This window comes from Caloenas nicobarica, chromosome Z, assembly GCF_036013445.1.
Source record: "Caloenas nicobarica isolate bCalNic1 chromosome Z, bCalNic1.hap1, whole genome shotgun sequence".
In the NCBI taxonomy this organism is placed as follows: domain Eukaryota; kingdom Metazoa; phylum Chordata; class Aves; order Columbiformes; family Columbidae; genus Caloenas; species Caloenas nicobarica.
In genome coordinates, this window is record NC_088284.1 from 86,818,136 (window position 1) to 86,841,620 (window position 23,485).

At 39.5% G+C, this 23,485-nt stretch overlaps 1 protein-coding gene across 1 annotated transcript; it reads right to left on the reverse strand.

Moving 5' to 3' along the window:
• Nucleotides 1-6,902: 6,902 nt before the first annotated feature.
• On the reverse strand, nucleotides 6,903-11,611 carry ZNF281 (zinc finger protein 281). Its single transcript, XM_065656629.1, has one exon. The coding sequence runs from the start codon at nucleotides 11,609-11,611 to the stop codon at nucleotides 8,984-8,986; it is 2,628 nt and encodes an 875-aa protein (XP_065512701.1). The 3' UTR covers nucleotides 6,903-8,983.
• Nucleotides 11,612-23,485: the final 11,874 nt, after the last annotated feature.

A 23,485-nucleotide genomic window follows, 5' to 3' on the forward strand; every position in this document is an offset into this window, starting at 1 on the left:
CTCCACCACTGGCAACGTTCCTCCTGACGCGTCCCAGGACACTGTTAGCCTTTTTTGCCATGAAGGCACACAGCTGGCTCTTGGTGAGCTTGTCGACCACCAGGACCCCAAAGCCCCTCTCAGCAAAGCTGCTTTCCAGCCTGTTGGCCCCCAGCATGTACTGACACGCAGGGTTATTACTTACCAGACGCAGGACTGAGCATTTCACTTTGCTGAACTTTATGAGATTCCCATCAGCCCACTAGCATTCAGCGTGCTAAATGCTAGACATGGCAGTTTGCGGGTTTTGTTTCATATTAGCACATTAAGGTAAAAAAGTAGAAATCATTGGTTTACCTTAACTTTGCTAGCATGTGCAGAAACTGCACAGCACTCGATTTTCACTAAGACTTTACCTCACTCCTTAGCGCACATTTTCCCCTGGAAAAAATAAGATCATCGTTTCCCCTTTCCATCCCCCAGAAAATTTGACGTGAAGTTGCAAAAATAAAAGGAGCAGTTATCAAATTAGTCAGGTCCTAGCTTATAAAGTAAGCCAAATCCGTTTATATGATATTAGCGTAGCTTTCCTGGAATATGTTTTAAAGACTTATTATACGGTAACTGCTGTTTCACTCCTGTAATTCACACAGCTCTGAAATAACATATGCATACCCTAAACCTATATTTTCTTTCTACTTTTTTTTCCTCCTTTACAGGATTAATATATATATCATCATCTGATCATAGAGAACCAGTTCTATAGATACAACTTCTTACGAAAGAGAACAAATCTCTGTTCATTACCTGCACTGCACACTTCAGAGTTTGCTGTGCTACACAGGCCTCTCCTCTACAAGAGACAGCACAATTCAGATTGACATTGCTGAAACCTTGAGAAAGTCCTAAACTAGCAGGTAGTGCCATTATTTAAGAACGACAGATGATTTTCTATGGCTAAGGAAAATTGCTGAGCACTGCAATTCAAAAACCTCTGCTAAAGTTGGATGGAGCAACAGGGTCCCCCCACCAGGAAACAGCCACGACATTTACATGCTTTCTGCAAAATGCTTTGCTTTTTTATACAGGCAACCAAGAAAGCAACACAGTGCATTACAAGCCTTCGGATATACATAAAAGTGGAAAGTTAATGAGGAAGATTTGTGATTTTCCTAGATTCAAAATTACAAGAAGCTACTGATAATTTTCAATGCCTCACGGCTGTGCATCCAAAACTCATAACAGACTGTTACAGAGCACCTTCAGAAACCAGAAGGCCCTTTACTAGTCATATGGTCCCTCTACTTTCATTCTTTTCCCACCTCCTTGCCACACATCATTCATGTAACAATATCTACATTGAGAAAGAACTCCATGCTATTTCTAGATTTTGCCAACTGACAATTTACAATACATTTTCTAATCTTTTGATTTTGTTCACTGATGGGAGAAGGAGGATCCTCTGTTTTATTTGTGTCCTTTCTGGCGGAGAAATAATAAAAAAAAGAACAGCTCTTTGAGAAGCTTGTGTCAGCTTCATTGTCAAGACAAAGGTCACTGCATTCCTATTCATGATGACCTACAACTGTACCCATTTAAAGACTTCATTATGCTATATTAGAGGGACCTCTTTCTCAGAGGTTTTAATTTAGCTGCATTGTGAGAAGAACAAAACATGCAAGCATCAAAATATGGTGTCAGAAATAGGAAAAACTGATGATTTCAGCTACCAGCAGTCTTATTCAATTTGCCATCCTAGTTAAGATGGCATACGTGAAGTATTATTTCCAGAATCACATAAAACAAAATATGAAATCACTTTTATTCTAAAGTGCCTCTCTAAACTCCAAAATAAATAATCAAATTTAGTGTACATACAAAAAAAAAGATTGTGATGTCTCAAAAAAATCCAAATTCCAACATCTTAAGATGAGCAATTGGTTTAACCCTCATCTCTCCAGACTAATATTAAATAACTACTGTAGAAGTAAACTTGAAAAGAAGTTATAGCTAAGAATGCTCATGCAATAAACTTTAAATCACCTACACATTTCATAGAGACTTAAATCTACACTAAGACAACCAGATGTACATATAGGGTTTGATGGCCCAAGAACAAGAGTGCTTCATATAATTTGAATGAGCTTTCTAAGGTTGACAAATTTCTAAAGTTAAACAGGCTGAATATTTTTAGTAACACATGTCCATTGATTACTGCTGAATAACCCTCTGGACTAAAGCTGGCCAGACCTGAGATAGCAGAATTTTGGCACAGATTTTTGCGTTTCATTTTCACAAAGTGAATCAATACTTAGAAGTGGCAGGTTCTCAAAAATACCTCCATGTTCTAAGAAATGAAGCTTGCTGGGCTGTCTCTCTCACTTCCAAATTGCTGACCACGGCGCAGCTGCAAAAGAAAGGCCACATTCCCTCCACCAAGACTGTGATTGCCTATTGCCTCTTAAGACGTGATGGGCCATGAGTTTCTATGAGTAAATATGTTATCACCAACCTGACCAAATTCCAAGCAGATAGCTAACACAATATAAATGCCCTCTTCAGCTGCATAAACTAATCCTTATTAGTCTCACTTTGCAGTATTATCAACCACTTTCTAAGATATTTTCCCATTTTAATAGATAAGATCCATAGGCATATTTTACCCACCATAATTTAAAGCACTTCAGCAAAACATGCGAGATGTTTTATTACACATCTATATATTTCCCCATTAGAGGAAAGTAAACTAAAGTGACTCTAAATGTCACTCATGGAGTTGAATATGGATTTCTTTGTAAATTCTGCTCTTCAAAATAGGTCTCAGCCTGGTTTTATTCCCACTCATCTAAGAACGTAAGAGCATCCAAAAAACCCTCCCACTTGTGAGATTTTTTTTTTTCCCCTCCAGAAAAAAAACAACATTCAGAATCTTTTTGAGCAGAGTGAACCATCCTTACCACCACCAATATAATTTCTGGCCATTTGCCAGCACCCGCATGCATCACATCCCAGCCAAGACTCCAACCTCCTGTCCACTGGGAACAAGAGTACAGGCAGGCAGAGAAGTACACACTGTAAAGACAAATTGTGAGATTAAAAAGAACCAGTCTTCTGGCTTTTGAGAAAAATCAAGATGAAATCTCTTTTGGCAACAGCACAAAGTAAAGGTTCCTTCTCAACAAGAACACACAATATTCTGAATGGTAATAACCTAGCTTTAGATAAAGCAAGGTTTAGCATCGAAAGTGGCACATGTGATGCTACAGAACATCTGATGCTTGCTGCAGATCCTGCATAATAACCATTACATGCCTCATTAGATCACAGAATGTTTTGATATTTGTAGCACTAAAGAAGAGACTTTTTAAAATACATTTTAAAATAAACTAAAATAATAAAAGAAACATTCTTAAATTAGTTCTTAATTCTTTCTTTGAGTCTGGCTAGATAATATTTTATCAACTTTCAGACCAAGTCCCCAAGTACACAGGCAGCTTTCTAGTGCAGCATCATACTATTACCTAGAACAGCCTTGGGTTTAATATTACCAAATTCAATAGAAATCTTAAAAAAAAGTATCAATAGTAATATAATAGTACGCAATATACAAAAACATACATTACTATAACCATTATGAATCAAGCATTATAAGTTTAAAAAACGGCAGAACTAAATCTTCCTTTTAATCCTCAATTCACCCCATCCTGATGTGCTTACGACAGACTATTTACATGGTGACACAGTGTTTTTCCAAGCAACGCTGCCTTGATGTTCATATCCACAGTGAACAGGATGACAAGGCTCGGAGAATGAAGCAGGACTAAGCTTAATGAGGCTGCTATCTGCAGAACCCGGTTTCACGTGTTACAGATACCACATTTACAGTGATCACAAGAAAATGGAAAAGACAACCTAGTGGCTGAAGCTCCTGAATATCACCTGAAGAGAATTAAATTACCACATAACTCTGCCCCACAGCTTCTACTTGATTCTAGACAATCAGCTATTCCATATCTACTAAGCTGGTAACTCTTGCTCGATTTCTCTCCACACACAGTCTGAAACAGCAGGGGTCTTACACTGAGGAACTCAACTTCAATCAGCATCAATGAGATGAAATTCCAGTACCTGTCCCGCCAGGCCATAGGTATCAAAATGAAACCAGGCATCCAAAAGTAAACTTTTAGCATCAGTATCTATAAACCCCATAAGATTAGAATAACAGTATAAGGATAGGAAAAAAATTGTTTGCTTTCGTTACACAGCCAGACATGACCGTCTCTGAGAAAACAAATGCTGAAATAAATCTGTGTTTTAGCTGCAAGTGGAAAAGAGGACATAATAAATGTTTTGAACAACATGGATAACAAACTATATCATAGCTGTTCATTTGGTAAACAGGATATATATTTCCTGTGCTCCAAAATGCTGCGCACAATACTATACCTTATTTTCTCAAGTCTTTGTACAGAAAAAAAGAATTGCACAAAAATCACCTTAGAGGAATACTATAAGTGAAGACTCTACAGTTTATATAAGAAGCCAGAAAAACTCTAGTCTGAGAATCGGCAACATATGCCCTCATATAGGACATAGCAGAAGAAATTACCGCTAACATGCCAAACAACTTTAACAGCCTGATCCGCTATCCTGGAAGGGTCGCCTTTGGACATATAGCCACCAAACTTTGAAGTCTCTGAACGTAAACACATTTTCAAGAACTCTTAATTGATTATTATCAGGTTTTCAAGAACAGTGATTCAACCAGGGACACCCATCAACCTGAAGTCCTGTCTCAGGGAGGGATGATTCTAACTTGGTTTTAAAGCACCATGGGACAAAAAGGCCAGTAGAACAAGAAAGTTTTCCTCATTAATAGTATTTTAGGAAATACGTGAGCAATTTTTGCAGAAGTTTCCCAGAAAAAGATAGTGTGTGGAGTGCGAGACAGACAAAGCCTGGAAAATTCCAGCCCTAATGGTTAAAGCTGGTAGTCAGCAGGGGCTGAAAACAGAATCTTGCATTTTAAACTGACCTGACTCCCTTCAACACATACAATAAAAACCAGCGAGGTAGTTAACTTACACATTTTCATGCATATCTTCTCAGGTATAACAAACATTTCCACAATCACAACTGCAACTTTGCATGAACACCACTGATTTCTAGTTGGTGGGGGAGAAAAGCAGAAGCATCCTTCAGACAAATACAGTTTCCATGCATATAACTGGGGGGAGGGAAAGAACAAACAATGGAAACAACAAAAACACGCTAATGGTATACACTGACTTATCACAGTATCTTCTCAAGGTCTCCATGAGGCGTCAGGCAGCTTTTCTTCATCAGCAGTCCATAAATCTGGAATTGTGATCTCGCTTCACACCGGTTTTTGTTTTGGTTTTTTTTTTTTTTTAAATTCTCCTTTCATTGCACCAATTTCTTACTCCAAAATTTCACCCATCACCCACAAGTCTGCGTCCAACTCAAATAATTCAGGAACTACTACAAATTTTACCTAGCTCTTCCAGATCACCTGCAGGCAGGTCAGACATACACTTTTAGTGGCTTGGGGCAGACAGACGCATCCACAATTCAGGGTACAGTAACACACTTGTTCCAAAGCAAAAAAACATACTATGTGAGCTACCACAATAAGAAGTTTAACAGTTTATGTACAATTTTCTATCATCATTCACATCAATTCTTCTTTATACTCCTACCAGTGGTAAGAAATAGGTTATCATTCTCCTCCCATAATCCCTCTAAAAACAAAAAAACTAAACCACAAATAAAAGTGGAAAAACATTCAAAGGCCATTTTGCTTTCCTTTTTCCTGCTCTGCCATATCCCTAAAGAAAGTTTTAGTCCATGTGAGTTACTACCACTTATTACATAATTCTCTCTAATATCGAGCAGGCAAAGCCATACCCCAATTTCCATGCATTTTACCATATCCTTAACTTTCATTATTTAAAGAAAAATAAACTTGAACTCCATATTAATTTAGGAAAAAGTCTAGCTCTATTTAGAAACATTTTTGAATGACTGCTGAGCTGTGGGAAGAACATACAAAATTCCAATAATTTCCCCCTCAGGTTTTCTAAATGATTCCTAGCAATGTTCTGAATATTAAACATTTAGCATCTTTATTATTTACTTTGGAAAGCGTGCATCCTTATCTGCTTTTCAGCATGCCAATGATTTTTCTCTTGTCAGTGTCATTGCCTTGATTCAAATTGCTGCCTTCTCTTCTTCAACACACTACTTTTCAATCATTTTGAGACTTTCCGCACTGCTACTCTCGTATTCACATACCAAGCTGAAGAAAGATACAGGTTAAGGAAGTCCATAAACTCTCTTCAGATTATCTGAAATGCTTTTAAATATTTTGTTATAATACTATTTTTACTATGCTTTCCTTATAATGCAGAAGTTAGAATGGGAAGAAAAAAAAAAAAAGAGAGAACTTTCTAAAACCTTTACTTTGAAAAAAAAAATGTATATTGTGTCTTTCTGGATTTCCAGCAATTACAAAATGTCTCTGAAGTTACCAATAGGCAATTTATATATTTTTAACCAAAATCATATATAAAAAGACACAGATGAGGTTGTACCAGCATTTTAACTTAAGGAAATTTGTTAGTTTTTGCCCTGGAAGCTAAAAATGTGAGATAGGGCCACTGTTTCTAAACTAGTGCATTCAGATTATCTGGCCCAAAAAGAAACCGAAGGAAGAAAACAAGTGAAAACATGCCAGTAAGTTACACTATTCCTTCTCAAAAATTAATTTCATAATGTTTCCTTAATTGGTTCTCAAAAGTGTGACTGGATAATAGAAGTGATATCTTTATGATTTTGTGAATAATGGGTTTTATTAGTATTAAGTTAAAGCAAACAGCCAGAACAATACATATGCAACTTCTACTACACACAATATAAAGAATGTAAATTATAAACTCTGTAAAACAAAAGAAAAGGTACTGAAAAAGCCAACACAGTGGTTACGGACTATTTCATCCCTGATAACAGGCTGGGTTCTGTGTTTAGAAAACAGTTGTTGTTTGCTTATTTAAACTGAAATAGGGTGAAATACATAATCAAGTATAAAGAAAAAGTTAATGGAGTTACACAGATTCTATGAGAACAAACTCTAGATTAGTAAGAAAAAAAATAGTAGATAGTTCAGCTAGTAAAAAAGATTACAAGTGGGCTCAGGTTTCAATTTTTAGTGGTGAGGGACAACGGGAGAAATTACCCAGGATTTTTGTAACAATTCGTTTAATAATACACCACTTTCATAACAGAAGTGTTTTACACTTGCACAATGTTAATAACTTCATTATACATGGAAGCCTGTAATAGGCTGATTACACAATAAGACTGCAAACAACCACTGGTACCTTCCTGACACCAGAAGAGTACGTAAGACTGAAACATCACCAAGAGTACGTAAAAAACCATCAGCATAAACATCACCAAAATTACATTAAAAAACTAATCAAAAAATACATTTTCAAAAAGTGGTTTCGAGCAGTGCCACTGCCTTTCAGCAGCTTTGAATGGCCACCAGTATTTCTAGCAGGTTTCCGTGGCTCCACAGGCATTAATCAGGATTCACATATAATAAATAATGTACCACAAAATATACATAAAGGCAATAATTCCAAAGAGAAGTTCTGTTGATATTAACGAGCCCCTCAAGTTCTACTTTTGCAGTCGACATCATCACCAGCAGCTTTTGAGGGACCTGTGGCACAGCCCACACCCACAGAGAGCCCCAGTGACAGCACTGGTGCGCTGTGGGCACGGGGCCGCAGCAGCCCAGCCTGACGCAAGACAGGGGCCTCCCTATGTACAATTGGGAGTATATTATTTCTTATCGTACGTGGAAACCTTGACATAATTCTACAACATGCAGGTGTTTACTGTTCATAATCTGATGTCATAAGACATTAGGAAGTACATAATAAGATATGCACTTTCTGGAATGTAAAATCTTTCTAAATGCTAGCTATTAAGTTGGGGGGAGAGAGTGAGTAGGGAAGAAGAGGAAGAAAAGGTATAAATTAAGGGGGGGGAAAAACCCAAGATCAAGTCCAGAAGAACTGGGAGTACAACAGAAGAGAGGGAACCTTGTACATTAAAAGAACGTGGAAAAGGGCAAGAGCCAGAGACTGACGTTTTTGAACCATGTATAATAATTGTATCCCAAAAGCATATCTAGTTTGAGACTGCAGTTTCAAGTTGGGGTTCTAATGACATGAACCACACGTGCACATTTTGTTCTCATGGTTTGTGTCAACAGAATCTCTTTATGGAATTACAGTCTTACACAGGAGTTCTGGGGACATTATTGTTTATATTAAAGCTACCATTCTGGGCTCTTAGTACAGACCCAAGAATATTTGCTCCACCTGCCTGGAATGAGCATCACCTGGAAGAACAGGAGTACTTTAAAAACAATAAGATTTAGGTAGCAAAATTCTTACAGATCAGCCCAGACATAAAAGACAGCAATTTGAAATGTCATAGATCCCTTCCTCAAAAAGCTGAGATATATTTGTCACTACCTGTAAATTGGAAGTTCCAGTACACTAGTGGTGCATAGAATTCCCATGCTCCATTACACTTTCCTGAGAGTAAAGCAATTAGAATAAACCTTAGTCCTAGGAACAAAGTTAAATTTTTTTGCATTTTAAACTTTTGGGCTATTCCCTGACAATCTATATAATGTAAATCTGATTGCTAAACATTGTCACTTGAAAAAAACTCACTATTTCAATCTATTGATTTTTGATTAAAAACCATAATAAACAGATCTAAAAAAAAATAAAAACAAAAAAAACCCCACGCTAACAAAATAAACTAAATATGAAAAGTTGCATTGAAAGGGCATGTTACATTATTCTTAATAGGACCGTGTAGAAACATTCCAATGGCAGTGTTGTCAAAGTAAAACAAAATTACATTAAAAAGACCCCACAGCCTGGTCACAGTTGGGACCTTACCTGTAACTCTGGCTGGTTGGGGTTTTTACTCGTGTACTACATGGCTCACTTACATCAGACATCATATTTGTATACCCTGAGAAATCTGACACTGAAGTCCTTACTCTATGGTCCACTTCTCCATTAGAGTTAGCGATAAAAGTCATTGGCACCCTGCTGCCCGACTTAAACTGAGAACCAAACGCTTGTGCAAAGTTCTCGATCTGGTAGGTTGCTCTAGGCTCTATGTCCTTCTGAGGATCTATCTGGCTAGTTAACTCCTGAGATGGGATCTGAAAGCTCGTTGAGGATTCCAAGTTTTTCTGTTCCTTCTGGCCAGTCAGTTTCTGAGATGTCGACTGGTAGTTAGATGAAGTCTCTAAGTTTTTCTGCGGATCAATGAGATCATCCAGCTCTTGAGAAGGAGTCAACTGTTGATGCGTAGCCTCCAAAGCAGACAAATAAAAGCCTGGTTGAGATCCAAGCAACATCCCAAACGGAGGTTTTGGCAACGCAGTTGGCAATACTGAGGTAACGGATTGGCTGAAGCCACACTCAAGTGGAGATGTAGTGTAAATCTGTTTGTCTTGAAACAGAGTGTGGTTATGAAGAGTCGAAGACAAGCTAACAAACTGGAAACTGGGTCCAAAAGCAAAACCAGTGCTATTGGTGGTTCTTTCAAAGGCTTGTTGGAGGTATTTGGAGTATTCTTGCAACATGCTTGCCTTATCATTTGAAACTGTTTGAGAGTTAGGGCTCAAGTTTTCTTCCTGAACCATGTCTGAATGTTCTCCTGAGGTGTGCAAGTCCACACGCTGTTCAGTTATACTGAAAGGATCTTCTTTCTGGCCTTCTGATTTGTGAGAGTACTGGTCCAAAAGGCTCTGTAAGACTTCATCAGGAATACCAGACTTGTCATGGCAAGACTTTATTTCACTATTTAAAGATGCTGAGTCAATAAGAGATAAGGGAGCTTCGTTATCCATAACACCTGCAGACTGGATGACGGACTGCTGGGAAGTCATGTGTCCGACATTAATTGAAAAGGCACTGTTACTGCTCGCAGTTTGTAGGTATCTTCTTTTCTTTGAAAACTGCATGGCATCATCATAATTGCTACTTATTTGACCTGGTTTACCACCTGTACTTTGGAGAAGGCCAATAGTTTCTACACCAGTATTGGCTACTAAGCCTAGAGAGCTGCTCTGTTTCCCAGATAGTGGTTTTTGCCCCAAAATATCAGGCAGTGGCGATACAAAATTAAGGTAATTTTTGTCTGCCTGTTTTCTGCTTCCTTTTTTCAGGACCAATTTTGGCACCTTTTTCTGAATTTCTTCTACACCCGTGCCAACTAGACCACCACTGGAAGACACAATAGGAATATCAACTGCATAATTTGGCATGGCCACATTACTTGCAACTTGAGATTCAGTTACTTTGCTGCTACACTTATTTCCTTTGTTTTCAGTGGATACACTTTTTGTTTTACTTTTTCTCCTTGAGGAACTTGTATTTCCCTGAGACAACGCAGCCAAGCTACCCATGTTATTTGATGACCCGGGCTCCATTCCAGCACCTGGTTTACCTATGGCTTCACCACATGTTCTTCTGTGCTTCAACAGTCTATCAGTCCTTGAAAAATACTGCTGACAAGTGTCACATTTGTATGGCTTTTCTCCACTATGCGTCCTCTTGTGTCTTTCCATGTGGTACTTCTGGATGAACTTCATACTACACTGGTCACACCCAAAAGGCTTCTCCCTACTGTGGATCTTCTCATGTCTCTGCAGCAAGTACTTCTGGATGAAACCCATGCTGCACTGGCTGCACTGGAAAGGCCTCTCCCCAGTGTGAATGAGCACATGTCTGCGCAAGTGGTAGGAGCTCCTGAAGGCAGCGCTGCAGTGTTCGCAAACATGAGGTTTCTGACTGGGGGACGCAATGGCACCTTCTGCATCTCCCACCAGGGGGGGTTTGGATGAAGCGCTTGGCTTCCGCTTGGCTTTGATTCCCTGAGTTTCTGGCTTTGGCCTCTTTGCCTTCTTGACCTGGGTATCGTGCTTTGGCTCACCCGAGCTCCCAGGCGCACCCTCGCCTCTGCCACTCAGTAACAGGTCTCGGTGGGGATGCTGGTGGAGGTGGTGAAGAAGGCTGAGGTCCTGAATCACACTCTGTCCGGTTCCTTCCCCGCTGCTGCTCCCCAGGCCGGGGGGCCTCTCCTCCCCCGCTCCCCCAAAGAGCCCCCCATAGTGATGATGGTGCTGCGGCTGCTCCTCTTCCTCCTGCTCGCTGGGCTTCTCTTGCTTGATGCTCACTAGGGACTGCAGAAAGCCCCAGGGGCTCCTCGCAGAGGAGGGCGCGGAGGGAAAAGCACCCGCTGGCTCCTTCTTAAAAGTCATGTCCTGAGGGGGAGGAGGCGCCGGGGGCTCGGCCGCCGCCGTGGAGGAAGCGGCGGCGGAGGCCGGAGGCAACACGCACTGCGGGGGGTGCTGGGCCGCCGGGGGGGGCGCGGCCGCCCGGGTGAAGCTGGTGACCGGGGGCAGGCGGTGGTTGAACATAACCATGCCGGGGGGGAAGGTGGGCTCCATGGCCGCCGCCCTCTTGCTGCTGCCGCCGCCGCCGAGGAAGCCGCTGCCGAGTTTCATCCCCCGGGAAGGCGGGCCGGGGAGGAGGCGCGGCCCAGAGGGGCTGCGGGACCCGCCGCCCGCCCGCCGGACACCGCTCGCTGCCTCGCTGGCGGGCGCCCGCTCAGCGGCTGGCTCCCGCGGCGGCCCGGCGGCCGCTGCCCGGGCGCATCGCCGCCACCCCAACCCGCGCCCACGGGCGGCCCCCGGCCCGGGCTGCACTTACGGCTCCCGCCGCCGCCTCCAGTTAAAAATAACGCCGCGTCCGCTCCACAATGGAATTAGCAGCCCCTGCGCCCCGCACTGCACATGCGCGGCGCGCGGCACGCTGGGTACGGCCCGGCCGGCCGGGCAGCCAGCGGGCGGGCAGCGCGCAGGCGCGGCGGCCCCCGCCCGCCGCTCCGCTCGCGTGGCGCGGGGAGGGCGCCGCCGCCGAGGGCCGGGGCCCGGCCCAGCCCCGAACCGCTCCGCAGCCTGCCCGGGCCGGGGGCGGCACCGCCCGGAGGCTCGGGCCCGCTCCCGCGGGAGCCCCGGGCAGCGCCGGCTGCGGCGGCGGGGAGACCGTGCCGAACACGCGCTTGGGGCTTGCCGCCGCGTTGCTAAGAATAGCGCAAACGACATCCTTCCTGCCATCAAAGAGCGCGGCGGCTTCCAGGAGCGGGGCCGGGCGGCGGGCAGGGCGCGGGGCTGGCGCCGCCCGCCAGCTAACGGGGCGGCCAGCGGCGCCCGCCCCGCTGCAGGGCAGGCGCGACGTGCAACTCCGGTCACAGGTGCAGCCTCACGTGTGCTCGCCTGATCGCCCGACCGCGAATGGACGAACCACCCGAACGACGGAGCCCGGTGCGCTCGCCGCGGGCGTGTACTCGCCTCAAAAGGCCGTTCCAGAGATGCGGAAACCTAACATTTTTTAACAAAGCCAGATCCTACTATCTCTGTTGCTACCATTATCTCAGTACGAATGGTTCCACATGACACCATCAAGGTAACGAAGCTACTCCCAGAAGTGAGATACTACCAGTAAGAAAGAATATTTAAACCGGGTCTGTCATTTGGGTGTGTTTTACACGCACGGCTGGCGCCCACGTCGCCGGAATCCTTCACCACGTAGGAACCAGGCAGTACATCCACTTCACTCAACCTCTCACCAGCCGAGAACACAACCACCGGTGCACAACGGCTGCACGTCCGGCTGTGGACAAGGGGGTGCGCACCCCCACACGCCAGCTCCCCGGCCCTGCTGCCCGCAGCATCGCCAGCCACGGGATTCGTTGGCCACTGTCACAACACAACCCAAACTACCAACAACGCTCATTGGTTCAGTTGCACGTGTGGAAGCAATTCATCCTTAGAACAGAAACGATATAAAAGTATACCTTTTTCACTATTTTTCTAACAGAGTATGCTCACTGAGATGCTAATAAAATCAGAATAGAATGCTGCTCCATTTATAACTGTTGACCACAAAAGCCCTTGATATTTCTATAGTGTTTTACTACTGACTTGCAAATTCCATTAAAACATAAACTGCAGAGGTAACTTAGCACAAAAACTTCAAATTGGACACTTTAAACACTAATTCTGATCATTAATGGAAGTAATGGAACAAGGTCTATAAATTCCTTCTGATTTTTATGCTTTATCTGTCAAAAATACATCCCATTGTCACAGTTCAACCTGTAATGATCAAGTACTTTCCATTTGCCTAACTGGTACAAAGCCTCGAGTCAAATCTTAAAATCTCAGAAATATCTAATTGATGTAAAAAAAATGGAATTTGGTGCAATTTCTATACCAAACAAAATTTAGAAGACAATTACTTAAAACTCGCTCCTTTTATCATTTAAATAGTTTCTTTCAAATAGCACGTAAACTTACCAGTTCGTTTCAAAATGTAAACTGAATAATGAAGGTTTAGGACTGCTAAGTGTTAAAAGACAGACCAGGAATTCAAAAAACTTAAAGCAGCAGTAAAATATTAGTCAATGCCTGTGAGAAATGAGTCTGTCCCTTTATTCAGGGTGTCTGTGTTTAATGGTAAGCCGGGATGCATATAAGCCAGTCCAAGCATGAAGGGCAGTAGGACACTCATATGGAAAGCCAACTTTGTCCCTCAGTTATCAAGATAAGAAACCTGTCATTTCTCTCATTCACTCTGTCAGCCTTGAGATACTCCAAGCAGACTTACCTCTGTGTTGTACACCCCATATATCAGGAAGATGAAGAGACCCTGTAAAATAAAATGGAGGGAAAAAGCTGTTAACTATAATCATTTCAGCAGTAGAAATACCTGAAATAAACTTTCCTGGGAACAGACAAAAGAAGACACACTTCATCAAGGTCAATTTATTTTTCTATTTTTCAACATTATAAGCTGTACCTTGAGCATTTATTTGATAATGTGGGAGTGCATCCCTACAGTGTTTGTGGTATTCAACTGTTTGACAATGAAAAACTTAGTACTACAAGATCTAAAACATTAATTAGAAAAACTAATTTTTATATTTGAATGGTCTTCTGAATAAAACCACAAAATAAATTAAAAATAAAAGTGAAAACACAAAGATGCTAAAGCAAACCGAGAAGGAGCAAACATCTCTATTGCTGATTTTTTTTTTTAAATGAAATTAGGAAAACATATTACTAAATTCTACTCTAATAATCTATCCCTGCATAATGTACACACCCCCACTTAATTATTTTAGAAATTTAAATGGGAAGTAAGATACGTATGAGGACAGATAAAAAGACATAATGAAAGTAAGCAAATGGTATACATGATTTATCTAAGTTCTTTCAACAGCTTCCTTCAAATTGGTCTGTTATTAGACAAAACAAGCTAAAACAAAACAAAAAAACCCCCAAACAAAACAAACAAAAAAACCCAAACACCAAAAAAACCCCACAAAACAAAACAAAAAACCCAAACACTCGGGTCAGTGAGTTTCTCTGAATGTTTTCACCTTCTTAAAGGATGTGTTTCCAGGATCTAAATTGATGGTGCAACACGGTACTGACTCTTGCAATCTGCAGGCAGAATCCTGAAAAACACAGGCAAGTTACTAGGAAGAACAGGATAGCACATGGAAATAAAATGTAAAAGAGGAAGCTTCTTAGGAAAATGGTTCTGTAACTCAGATTTACCATGTGCTCATAACCTATTTTTAAATTTATTTGTAAAGCAACCTTATCTTGTAATATTAATATTTAAACTGGCTGCTCAAATATATCAAGAAAAATACTTCACTTTGAGACAGAAAATATTTTCTGAAAAGAAACTACGTTTGAGTAAGAAAGAAATTACAACATTTCAATCCAACATGCAAATTATTTGAAAACAACTGGATTAATTCTGGATTTGCTCATCAGCAAAATCACTATGTTATTAGGCAGAGAGGAATAAGAGATATCATTCATGTGTAATATTTCCATGGATTACAAAATGCCAGCATAAAATCCTTGGGAGAAAGAGTGGTTTTGCTTCATTTTTATTGTTTAGTCTTTAAGAAAAGCCCAAATCCAATACTTCCTTTCAGTTATTTACAGATTACATCAATGATCTCAACAATAAGTAAAAACAGATTCAAAGAACAGACAGCTACATTTCTGGGTGTGCTTTCATATGAAATACACCACAATTATATCATGCTGCTTATTTGTAAACAGAATCCAGAATCCTGGCAACTCAGGTAAGTGAATTACTCACATACAAACTTGCTTGTAGAATAAAATCCTAGTTATCTCTTTAAATAGAGTGTTAGTGGACCATTCTGAGTCCTTTTGCAGTATCATCTGAAATTTGCATTTAGACTGTGAAAAAAAGAAAAAAATATGGTTAATTTTAACTAAAGCTATACCAAAATAAATTTAGTTTCACCTGAGATAAAAGTAAATATTTAAGTTATAGGAAGTAAGATGAGCACATAATAAATAATTGGACTGAACATAGGCAACTGCCAGCTGATCAATCAAATTATTCAACATACAGCGATAGGTGCAGCTACACAGGTATTTTGTAACTGAATGTTTTGCAAAAAATCTTGGTAAACAAAGTCCCTTAGTAGAAAGCTTTTGAAGAATCGTTATATTTTTTGCTAGTACTGAAAGCTGTCAGTGACGGCTTTTAACGTTAATGCTAACAACACAAACATAAATAGTGTAAAAATACATAAATAATGTAAGCATTTTTATTTATGAGTCTGATCAGGGCCAGCTTTATAGATATATTAAAAAACAGAGGAGGTGTAGAGTGTACACTTTTATTTCCTCCTGTCTCCATTTCAAGTTCCCGGGATTTTAGGGATTTCCCTCCCAGGCAAGATGCTGGAATGGGTAGATGCCATAGTAAGCAGCAGAGAATAATCAGCTGTTGTTAAGATCAAGGGAAAAATAATACAAATTCTTTTCTCAGGCCTCTCCCAGAAAAGTGAGTAAAATCACACGCTGCTTGTTATTCATGTACTTTGATGGCCAAAACTGTCAGTCCAAACAACATCGTTTGGTACAATATTAAGACTAAAAAAATATACATTCAAGCTTTTCAACACACTGGAATGCTTTCTTTTTAACCTAGAAGCAAGCAAATAATGTTTTGAACTGCTTCTCAGTCTCTTCCAAAAATCTATGAATCTCCTATAATCACAGGCAGACAAGCTATAGTTAGATATTGAGGTTTGGATATATGGTAATCTTACAGAAAACTCAGAAACAAATTATTAAAGATTCCAGATCTTAAGTTTTTGCTTTTCTTGACCTTGATATCACCTCATTTAAATATTTAACTGTTAGAGATATAAAGTGCTGTGGACGCTCTTATCTTAATTATTCTTATAGACTTCTGGGAGGTTTTTTTTTGTCCTGTGTTGTTTTACCATGTGGGACGGGGGGCGGGATTCCTTTAACATCAATGAATTATGCTGATACAATCAGCCCAACAAGGATTTTACTGATTGCTTGCAGTGAGTTACAAGGTCTTGGCACCCACAACTGGTAAGGAGGGGCAATTTTCCACATGACACCATCATGAACAGTTACCCGTACAAAATAGTTTGTGGTCTGAGATCAAAATAAAGAGGTAAAGATCCTCAGGTGGTTTGAAATAGGGAAAGTAATATGGTCTTACATAATTGATAGTTCAGTTTCTTTAGCTCATTAATTGCAAAAAAATAAGAGCTGCTCTGTTTCTTCAGCAGGCCGTGGTGTTATCTGCAGCGTGGTTCAGTGGCTCAGGCTGGTCAGATGTTCTTTGGCTTCTGAGAATTAAGCAATGTTGTGATCAAGCTAGTAATTTTATCCAGAACTGGGTTTTAGATCTGTTGGGACTTAAACAAACAAACAAAAAATCCTTCATAAAGAAGCACAGAAGGCACACTTGTATGTTTTCTTTATGTTTCGATAACACATATCAACACCCAGAAGAACTGTAACCACGCTGTGCTAAGTACCATATAAACGCAGAATAAAGGCATCTGTGCCTCAACAAGGTTAAAGGTTTCTAGACAGAAAAAAATGACCATGCACAGAGAAAAGAGAACATACAAGCACACGTGTCATTTTTCAAGTCTCATTGAGAAGCAGGACTTCTTGTTGGTAGTCATCAACTAGAAGGTAAAAACCTTTAGCTGAGCTAGAATCCTGCTTTTTGGAGACTAAAGAACAGGACTGCTGTGTGCTTAATTACAGTTTTATTTGTCACTCTGTGTAGGGCGTAAAGGGACTGCTCAGCTTTTACATTTGGCAGGTCTTAACAGAATTGTCCTTGCTATCTTGAATAAATCAGTCTATGGACAGTTCTAATCTTTAGCGAGTTTGTCAGGATCTGTTCCAATTTGGGTGGTACCACGGAAAGTTTACACTCTTATCAGAAGCTCATTCTGCTTTAGGGCAACAAAAACCTGCATGGCAGTCCTTTTATCAGAAGATTCTTTCCCTGATTTTAACAAGTCTCTCAGTCTGTTAACTATTTGACATTTCCTAAAAGCTTCCTTTTATGAAAAGCACATTTCATTCAAGATTAAACAACAAATTACAATATTTTTTTGGTGTGGTGGAGAATGTTACACTAATACATTTAATATTTTGAATTTCAGCACTTTTTCAGCATACCCGTTTTCAAGTACATGGAATTACTTCATGCTTCTTTTAATTTTTAAGCCTTTGATCTTTCATTTGTTTGACATTATTAAAAAGGATTCTTAAGAGTTCTCAGCTACTAAAATCCATACTGGAATACTTCGAAAGCTCAGTTAAATAAAATCATATTTGCAAAATATGCCCATAAACACTATGTAGAAGAATTAAAATCAATGAAATATATTCTTAGTAAATTAATACCTAATAACAATATTTTTTAAAATGCCTCTAGTATGCCTGTAAGAATTTTAATCACTAAAAAAAGTTTGTGGTGCAAGAAATTGCCTGCTATATGAGAAGGAGAAAGATAGTAGATCCGATGCATCTATACGGAACTAATTCTGCTTATTTTTTCATTAATTAAAAATAACTGTATTGCAGCAATCAAAACTGCAGGTTTCAAATAGAACTCATTCACACAAACAGTTTTTCTGTAATCAAAAAGAAAATTAAAATTGGCTTGGCAAGGACAGATTAAGGGCTTACTGGTTTTGTTTTAAATGCAAACCGGTGCTAGAATCTATAAGCCTCAGAAAACTTGTGTCCTGCAACATGAGGGTTAATGCAAAGGATACCAAATTCCAAAATGACAGGCTTTTTCTATAATAGATGAAGAAGTTAAAATCTTTACTTCAACAGTTAACAAGCAAGTACTGTTGTGAAATTTTGAAGTCCCTGTCCCACAAGCAACTACTTCAGCTCTTGCAGTTATCACTTAAGTTAGTACTTGCAGACTTAGCAAACAGTAGACAAGGTGACTTTGATTCAGATTTTCTGCTATAAAAACTAGAAGTTTAAAAAAAAAAATAAAAGAACACACAGATACACAGGAATTTTGTAATGCTACCAAATTAACAGATCCTCAGAAACTGGGCAGTAATACACTGTCATAGCAAAGGCCCTGGAGCAAATCAGCAAGCTACCCTGTAAAAGATTCTTTGGTATGGCCTTGGAAATAAATTCTTCTTTGCCTCAGTTGCATATAGAACTAGATGATACTTCCTTAGTTTAGAGCCATGTTAGAAAGATACTTCCATTAATGTCAGATGAAATGGAGATGGGTAGGTAGAGCATCACTCTGGATTCCCCAAGAACCTCTGCAAGAAATGAAGTACACAGGTTTTCAGGCTACTAAGGAGCTACACAGGAAATTTTAGATGAAATTATATTAAATATGCGCACTAGAATAACTGGGATCTAGTATATCAAAATAGCAGCTCAGATTCTCCACAGCCGTATCAAATCGGCATTCCATGTTGCCATATGCAAGCCTACCCTGAAGTTTGTTTTAGATAAAGTCAGCAATAAACTCTCCATACAAGGATATGTTTAGAATGATAGGAAATTTTCACGTGTTTTTTTTTTTTTTAAAAAAAAGGTTGGAAGGGACTTACAGAGGTCACCTGTCCACCTCTCTGCTTAAGCAAGGATAGGCTGTTTAGGTGTCAGAACAAGCTATCGTATGGCAGATACAGCGAATTTCTAACATAGACTTAAGTATGTTGTCTACCAGGTTTTTTTAACCACCTTCCCAAGATCGTACTGGAGCACCTAGATAAGCCTGTGTTGATCTGCTTTTTGAGGCGATCAGAGTCCTTTTTATCTGCCTGTCCTTAAAGAGGACAACTTGACCTTTGGAATAAGCCTATAAGCATCACGGGACTTTTTTTTTTTTTTTTTAAATGGAAATTTATCATACTATTAAAGGCTTTCCTGCTCCTGTTTCTTCTTTTCAGAGTTTTACTTTACAAATCAAGATATTCTTTCACAACTTACTGACTACATGCAAAGCCAAGAAACGAAGCCAGGGGTTTTTTTCCTGATCAAATTAATTACCATAATCACACCATCTCGTATACATCAAAAATCTAAAGATAGATACAGCCCCAGTCACAGAGAGAAAGAGGAGAGTGTCATGCTTCTGTCCATTTTTTTTTTTCAGTAGTCTGTTGTTCATACACATCCACACAAAGTGGTTTAAAAAAACGACAACTGTCTTGTGGTCAGAGCTTGCTATGCCATTGCACAATTCCACCGCTGTACAAGAAGTGTCTTTCTATACAACATTGTATTTAGAATACTACCTGTTTGGAAAGAACTGCGAATTTCATTCTACCTGCTTACTTTTACCAGCTTTTACCTTCTTCCAGCTGCCATCTATTCCTAGTGCTTGTCATCAGCTCAGAGATCACTTTGCCTGTTATTATTTTATAAAAATTCGTCCAAATACTTTTAGTGAGCTAGGGAACATACAGGGAAATGGATTATATTTCACCCAAATAATTAATCCATGCTCTTTAAAACAATAACACCTTTTTAAACCTTTTGTATTGAAAAAAAATTACATTATATTCTCATTCTAGAGGCTGGTCTGCTCCACCCAACAAGTTAGCACACATACAAATAAGGACAATGCCTGTTTGCAACATGTTACGTGGTGAAAAATATGTTGATTCACACCACATCAAAGTTCTGTATTCCTTACATTTACTAGCATCTCGCAACATGGTTAACCAATTTGTTTTAGAACATTCACAGGCATTACAATATGTGAATAGAGGGAAGAAAATTCTCTCTTAAGAAATGAACTATTTAGAATAACAATTGGTGCAGATTATACTAGAAGAGTCACTGTAAAATCTCTATAAGAAAACCAGAACACAAGTCGAAGTGCAATCCTGATCTTATTGTCATTTACAAGTTTATATTTGCAAATATTTCTTCACCTTATGTACACAAACAAGTGCAGGTATTGCAAAAGATCTCAAAGCTGCAACATACACTGGAAGCCACTGTGTGTTGCCCTCCTTTTTGCTATATGGTAATTCAACGCCTAAGGTTACAGCCTCTCTGAACCTCTAAGATCCAGAAGAACTTCAGTGAACTATACTGAATGCGGCATCCACTTGTCTAAATTTTTCTTTGGCTCCTTAGAAATAATAGGCAGAGCCCTATACACCTACAGCCAACAGTTAAAAACCACCCAAGTATTGCCCATTCAAACCAACAGAATCTTTTCCAGTTTTGAAAGCATTTAGAACAGCTGCTCAGAACCTATCCTAAGCATCCTTATTTTACTATAACAAAAAATGTACAATAGTGACAACTGGTGATTAATGACTGAATGGCTTGGATTATTATTTTTTTTTTAAAGCTATAACTCTAGACAGAATCTATATAGCTTAAAATATGCCTTTAAGATGTTAAGATACACATATATTTCCACACATTCTAGGTGGAGTGTTATTCATCCTAGATTTCATTACTAGCCTAAAAGAAACCTCAAAAAGCTTTCTGTCTAAATTTCCTTCAGTCAAATGAATTAGTGATAGACACTATTTCCCATAGAGCTAATCTCCTTGTGATATGACAGAACAGTTTTGCCACATCCTCTCCCCCATTTTTCACATCAGATCAATTCCGTTTGGATTAGATGTGGAGACACACTGGAAAAGGAACACACTATTTGAGGCCTTATTCCAAATACAGCTTTTCCTATTACTTACCCAATGCTACCCCTCCCCTATTAGCAGAAGCCCTTTTGGGCTTTCAAATGGGAGTTTTGCCTGAGTACAGAAAGGCTCTTGGCACACAACAGTACAGTTATTGGCACAAAAGCGCATAAAGACAAGGCAGCCCTACACGCTGCCTGTAGCTCCTCCAGTGCTGGGTCAGTGAATCTTTCTCTTGAACAATACTCATCTTTAGTATTAGAAGGAGATCACCGTATCCGTGGCCTTTCAGATATTACTGTTGTCCTATTGTTGATGCAAGAATAACTGCCTTAAAAACAAACATAAAACATGTTCATTAAAAGCCTTGTTATCAGAACTTACTTGAATGCTACCTCTGACAAGATATCACGCACCTCTATCGATTCTGAATTTCTGTGAGAGGTAATCATCACTTAGGTCTAAATTAGTAGAGATCTTCAGACATCTCAGTTGTACTGATTTCAAAATAAATTTCAAACTGAATTAGACTTCAACTACTGTTGCAGATCTGGGAAATGTTGATAGGCCCATGATAATATACGATAATATTCAAACCCATGTATTAAACTTCCTGATATTATGGTTGTGGATCTGAAACTCTTAGCAGAATGAGCAGCTACCCAGAAATAGGGTTGTATTGTTTGACTTTGTGGGTTTCTTGTTTTGTTTGGGGTTGGTTTTTTTTTACTCCTTTCCCCTCCTTCCCCACCCCTCTTTTTCTGTTTTTTAATCCTTGCTTGCAAGATGGAGTCTGCTTTTCATAATAACATGGAAAAAGTTACAAATATTAGTTTAACTTCCAATTTCTATTTTCAAAAGGAAAATAATTCAGATAAAAAAGGAAAAAGCCAGATGTTTCCAAACCAAAGATCCAAGTGTCAAATATACACTACCTTGTTTTGAGAGAGAAACTTTGATGGTTATTATAAGTGTACAAAACGTTAATATGAAAATAGTTTCCAAAGGTCACGTTTACATTTTCTAGATTGTTCCGTAGCAAGTATGTTGAGTTCACAATTTGAGTTCTTTTGAGCCAGCATTGCCACATGATTGTGAGAGCCATGATGGGCTCTGATTACTTACGCATAATGAAGCTATCTCAACTATTTAGATTTATACTGTATGTTGGGTTCCAAATAAGCCTTTGAAATTTTGCTTTCAATTGTGTTGTTGCAGTTACACTAAAAATCACTGTGCTTACATTCTTTGAAGGACTCTTCATAGTTTTGCTGCATACTATGCAATGAAGCCTTAAACTGCTCAGTTGATGATGGTAGTTGACCTTTAGTAAAAATTTGAGAAACACTAAATATGTAATAGTACCTCAGCTATAATTAATAAAAAGAACTTGCAGCACTTTACCTTACAAAAAAACCCCGTGTAACTGTAGGGCTGTATAAATAATTGATTTTTCAACTACTATCTGAAAATAGGCACTGAAATTAATTGCTACCTCAGGACTGACTGAAAGTGCATATGTTCTCAGTTTTTATAGCAAAAGAAAAACATTTAATTGAAGGGGTGAGAAATTTTCAATTTAATTTGGCTTCTTTTTGAAGTATTTAAAGACCTCACAAAAGTATATTTCAAAGTAGTGGATTTTGAAGGGATGAGCATGTTAACACGTTATTTTCACCTAAAACTGATATATGCTTTCAATGTTCTGAGAAAACTAGTCAGAACATTTGATGCAAGTTCATGCATCATTTCTCCTGAACTGAGTTTTCATTTCTGCCTAGCACTAAATAATTCATAATTCAGTTAAGCAACTTCAAGATAGTAAGAAAAACCCCTCTATTTCCACATTAGTTTGCAAATGAGACAAAGTGCTCTAAAAACATGTTTTATGAAAAGCAGTTGTTTGAGTTTTATATTCCAAAGAACCATCTCACATTCCTTTGCATCACCTCTTTCAGTTCTTATTGTCCATCCCTGACTATAGTGGAACACTTTTGTCCCAGCCTTCCCACTCCTCTCACAGTGTCAGTCCTCCTGGGCATTACACGCATGGTTAGCCAGAAAGGGAAAGCAGCCACCCCAGATGAGATGCAAAGCAACATGAGGGCGATGTTATCAGAAGGTCTGTGTGGAAAGGTAAGGAGAAGAGGAGGAAAGAATCAAACAAAAAGACGAACAGAGAAGTGTGCAGTAGCAGACTGTGTCAGGCTGCTCAGACAAGTGCATCAAAACCAGATTAGAACAGAAACTTAGTCCAAACCTAGCCAGGAGAATAATTCTTAAAAGATAACTGTGAAAAGAAACAACGGTTCTA

Bases quoted from the DNA above. Each gene is read 5' to 3' on its own strand.
- ZNF281 (XM_065656629.1), bottom strand. From the start codon at position 11,611: ATGAAACTCGGCAGCGGCTTCCTCGGCGGCGGCGGCAGCAGCAAGAGG.